Source organism: Chrysochloris asiatica, unplaced genomic scaffold (assembly GCF_000296735.1).
Source record: "Chrysochloris asiatica unplaced genomic scaffold, ChrAsi1.0 scaffold00211, whole genome shotgun sequence".
NCBI lineage: Eukaryota > Metazoa > Chordata > Mammalia > Afrosoricida > Chrysochloridae > Chrysochloris > Chrysochloris asiatica.
In genome coordinates this window covers 1,728,647-1,733,012 of record NW_006408729.1, presented here as the reverse complement: position 1 = coordinate 1,733,012, position 4,366 = coordinate 1,728,647, and the positions used below count along the sequence as shown (strand labels likewise).

General features: G+C 44.8%; 1 protein-coding gene across 1 annotated transcript in view; it reads right to left on the bottom strand.

Annotated features, from left to right (window-relative positions):
• Positions 1 to 2,501, bottom strand: part of MANBA (mannosidase, beta A, lysosomal) — a 224,978-nt gene extending 222,477 nt beyond the window's left edge. Inside the window, exon 1 of the mRNA XM_006872718.1 lies at positions 2,325 to 2,501. Coding sequence (XP_006872780.1) covers positions 2,325 to 2,501 — 177 coding nt within the window. The remainder of the gene's footprint in view (positions 1 to 2,324) is intronic.
• Positions 2,502 to 4,366: the final 1,865 nt, after the last annotated feature.

Here is a 4,366-nt window from a genome sequence, read left to right as displayed (position 1 = left end):
TCCTTGGGGGCCAGGATGGCCAAACTTCGTCTCTCATACTTTGGACATATTATCAGGAAGGACCAGTCACTGGAGAAGGATATCATGTTTGGTAGGGTGAAGGGTCAGAGAAAAAGAGATGGATTGGCAAAGTGGCATCATCAATGGCTCAAACGTGGCAACAATTGTGAGTTTAGCCCAAGACCAGGCAGTGATTCGTTCTGTTGTACATAGGGTCACTATGAGTCGGTACCAACTCAATGGCACCTAACAACAACAATTTTCATGAAGCAACCAAACATTATTAGTCCTATAGTAAAAGTCAATATTCAATTTTACTAAAGTCATTATTTATTCCCCATTGGATTAATTCTGTCAATAAAATGAAACAAAGAGAAAAATATATCAAATCCATTGTCATCAAGCTCATTCCAACTCTTGGCAATGCCATATGTTTCAGAGTTAGAACTGCTCCATAAGGTTTTCTCAACTATCATCTTTACGGCAACAGATTTCCAGGCCTTTCTTCGGCAGCACTGCTAGGTAGATTTAAATCACCAAACTTCATGTTAGTTTTTGTTGTTGTGTGCCATCGAGTCGGTTCTGACTCACAACAACCCTATAAAGGGTTTCCAAGGAGCAGCTGGTGAGCTTGAACAATCGGCCTTGTGGTTCAAACTAACTTTCCAGTCCAGCACATTAACACACAGCACCATACCAGAACTCCTTTAGGTTGGTAGTCAAACAAATCTTTTGTGCAACCCAGGCACCTAGAAGCAAGGAGAGGCCCTGCAAAATAAGCACAGGCACTATTAATGCATGTGTTGGTTGTTCAAACCCAACCTTTGTAAACTCTGTGGGAGAAACTTGGCAATCTGCTCTATAAGAACTGAACCACCAACCTTTGGTTTGCATTTAAAGCGCTTCACCATTACCCCAAGGAGCTCTGGTAGCGTTGTTGTTGTTGTTAAGTGTCATCGAGTTGATTCCAACCCATAGTGACCCTGTATAGGGTTTCCAAGGAGCAGCTGGTGGACTTGAACCGCCGATCTTGCCGTTCAAACGGCAGGTGTATTTGCAGTCTGGCGCATTAATCCACAGCGCCACACCAGGACAACTTCGGTAGCATAGTGGTTACGAACTGGGCTGCTAATCTCCAGATCAGATGTTTGAAACTACCAGCTGTTTGGCAGGAGAAAGAAGAGGTTTTCTGCTCCCGTAAAGATTTACCTCTGTAAAGATTTACAGCCTTGGAAACCCTATACAGGGTCGCTATAAGTTGGAACCGACTCCCCTGCACATAACGGCCGTCATCACCATTGCACCACCAGGCATCGTGTCATAACTCCATTATTGTTGTTGTTCAGTGCCATCAAGTCATAGAGTCCCTGTGTAAAGTTTCCAAGGCGGTAAATCTTTGCCAGAGCAGAAAGAGTTAGAGTCATAATTATAACTCCTGGAGCGAGGCTGGTGAGCTCGAATCACCCATATCCCATAAAATCCCGACAAGAACACGCATTCCATAGAATTGGTTAAGAGTTGGGTTAATGCATGCAAACCATTTGTCATGCACATCTTGTCCTAAGGAAAAACAATAAAGAACAAGAAAACGACGTGCAGCAGGTGGGATCGCAGCAGCTGTGAAAAGATAGAAGTCTGCAAACCTATGCACAGGCTGCCAAACAGGAAAGCTTCTTCCATTAGCCGCTGTTCACATTGCCCCCGGAGTCTAGAAATTGGAGTATCTACTGGACACACATATATTCTGAAAGCAAACAGCACCTTTATTTACATCCCAGTTAGCTTTAAAAATTGCTTAGCCTTTACCTAGCACTGCCAATCCCAACTTTATCCTTGTAGCTCGCATTCTCCACAACCTATGTGTACTATCAGTAAAAAACCTGACTCCTTGTGACTTAAAAAGAGAAAATAAATACCTAAGACGTTGCTGGATATAGTTAAACCTTCGTTAGCAAGTCGAGGCAGTAATCCCCACTTTACGCTTTACCAGTGACAGCATGGCTTTTATATACACTGCACAATCGAAAACTGTAACAACAAAGAAACCACTGGTGAAATACTGTTTTCTCTATATAAACTTCCGCCTTCTAGAATTACTGTTGCTCCAACGTGAGTTGGTCAGACTCGATCTAGCCCCATACCCCAAAGGTGCTCTTTGCCAACAGTAGATAAACTGCCACAAACCAGTAGAGTCCAACATGAAGTTAGTGGCAACAGTGACAATAACAGCCATGGGCTCGGAAGCGTTCAGGCCATTTCTGAGCCCCTCTCACTACCGGGGGAACGCGGACGCTGGCTCGCTGCGGGTCGACTACAAACAGTACCTGTATCAGGCCCTGCTGGACCAAGGCGCTGTGCACACAGCCAGGGACAGTCCCCGGCAGCTTCAGCGAGCCGTTAGCATTGCGGATCGACCAGCTCCCCTGCAAGCTGTAGCTGTGCAGCCCGGCAATGCGGTACGCCTGGAACAGCGCGAGCAGCAAGAGCAAGTGAAGACGCATCTCGGAGCGGGCGCTGCTGGGACTGAAATGAGTGGGATCCCAGAGCTGCAAAGTGCTGTGAGGAAGCCGCTTGGCCGTCTCAAAAGGAGCTGAGGAACAAGCTTTCTCCGCCCCAGGGACGGGCCCGCCCCCAGGTCAGCTGAGCTGTCGGAACCCCTAGAGGCTCAGGCTGAGCAACCGCGCTGGGAACGTCACGGCTGCCGGCGCGGCCGCCTCTGCAGATGCCTCCAGATCTGCGCCTTCTTTTAGCCTTTAATCTCGCCGCCAGACTGTGTGATCGGCAGCGAGACGTTGCGAGGTAATTAGGTTTACCGATTTCTAAGCGCAAAGTGCTGGGACGTTGGGTGGAAACATCCACGAAAGAAGGTCATCACGGTTCACAAACACTGAAACAGTCCCCTTACTTCCGGTCCCTCAATATAGAGACCTCAATATAAAGCCCATCTGGCTCTCAACCCGCTGTTCTGGTAGCGTTATCCTTGTGTTGCTAATTGCCGTCGAATCAGTTCCGACCCATAACGACCTTGTATAGAGTTCCTGAGGAGAAGCTGGTGAGCTTGAACCACCGACCTTGTGGTTGAAAACGACTTTGCAGCCTAGCACATTAACCCACAGCGCTGCACCAGTACTCCATATCTCTCTCCCTTTAAAAAGTAAACAATGTTTACCAATAATAGTAAGGGTGTTTTGAGAAGTAACTGAAAAATGAGTGCATAGCGTGTAGCCTATGCTATTGTTATTTGTGGATTTTTGTCCCTCAGGTTTAAAAACCTCCACAGATGAAGGTTTTGAGGATTAGAGCAGGCAAATGAGTTTTAAATTCTTTGCCTCTCAGTAACTGTGAGACTTGGCTGCAAAAATCTCTAATATCTGTTTCCTAAACTCCAAAAGGTAAACAACTCCAAGGTTTTTGGATGGTTGTAAGCATGAAAAAGGTTTAACATACCTAACTGTCCCTAACAAGGCCAGGACCCAAAGAAGTAGCACAGATTTTGTTCTTTGGTGTGACATAGTAACAGAGGCTGTAACCATGTACCCAGGAAGCTTTTGTAAGGGGCAAAGACTTTGTGCAAAATCTTATTCATGATTACTGTATTGGATGTTTTGGGCTTTTTGTAATATCGATGTCGTTTTCAGTGAAGAATCTTTTGAAAAGTTAGTAAATTCTTTTTGTGAATCTGGGATTTCACACTACATGAAATAGACTGGCATCCATGTGACTACAGATTAACACATGGAGTCATGTTAGTTGATTCATGTTGATGTTATATTTGGTTCATTTCAGTACTTTGTTGTTGTTAAGTGTCATGAAGTTGGTTCCAATTCATAACAACCTTATAAAGAGTTTCCAAGGAGCAGCAAGTGGGTTTGAACCACAGACCTTTGGTTTGCAGTTCAGGGCTTATTCTATAGTGCAACACCAGAAGTCCATTTCAGTACTTAGGAAGAAGTTGGATAAGCACTGGACTGCTAACAGAAATGTCAGTGGTTCAAAGCCACCAACTGCCCCTCGGAAACTCAATACAGAGTCACTATGAGTCGGAACCAGCTCGATGACACTTAGCAACAACATTTAAAAGAGGTACTCACCAGCAGAGGCTCATGGACTGAGAAAGCAGTGTGCCTGCGAGTAGAAGGCTGACTTGTAAAATGTGCCCTTTGGACATTTAAACGAATATGTATTTTCAATGTGGTATGTGTACATCAAAAAAAAAAAAAAGGAATAGAGGTAAATACTGTTGGCTAAGGGTGCATGGAGAGAATTGTAACCATTACAATGATTTCTTGAATGTAAGACTCATGATCTGCCCTGTAATCTTTCACTCACACAATACACAATAAAAGCTTTTAAAAAGGGGGGGGGG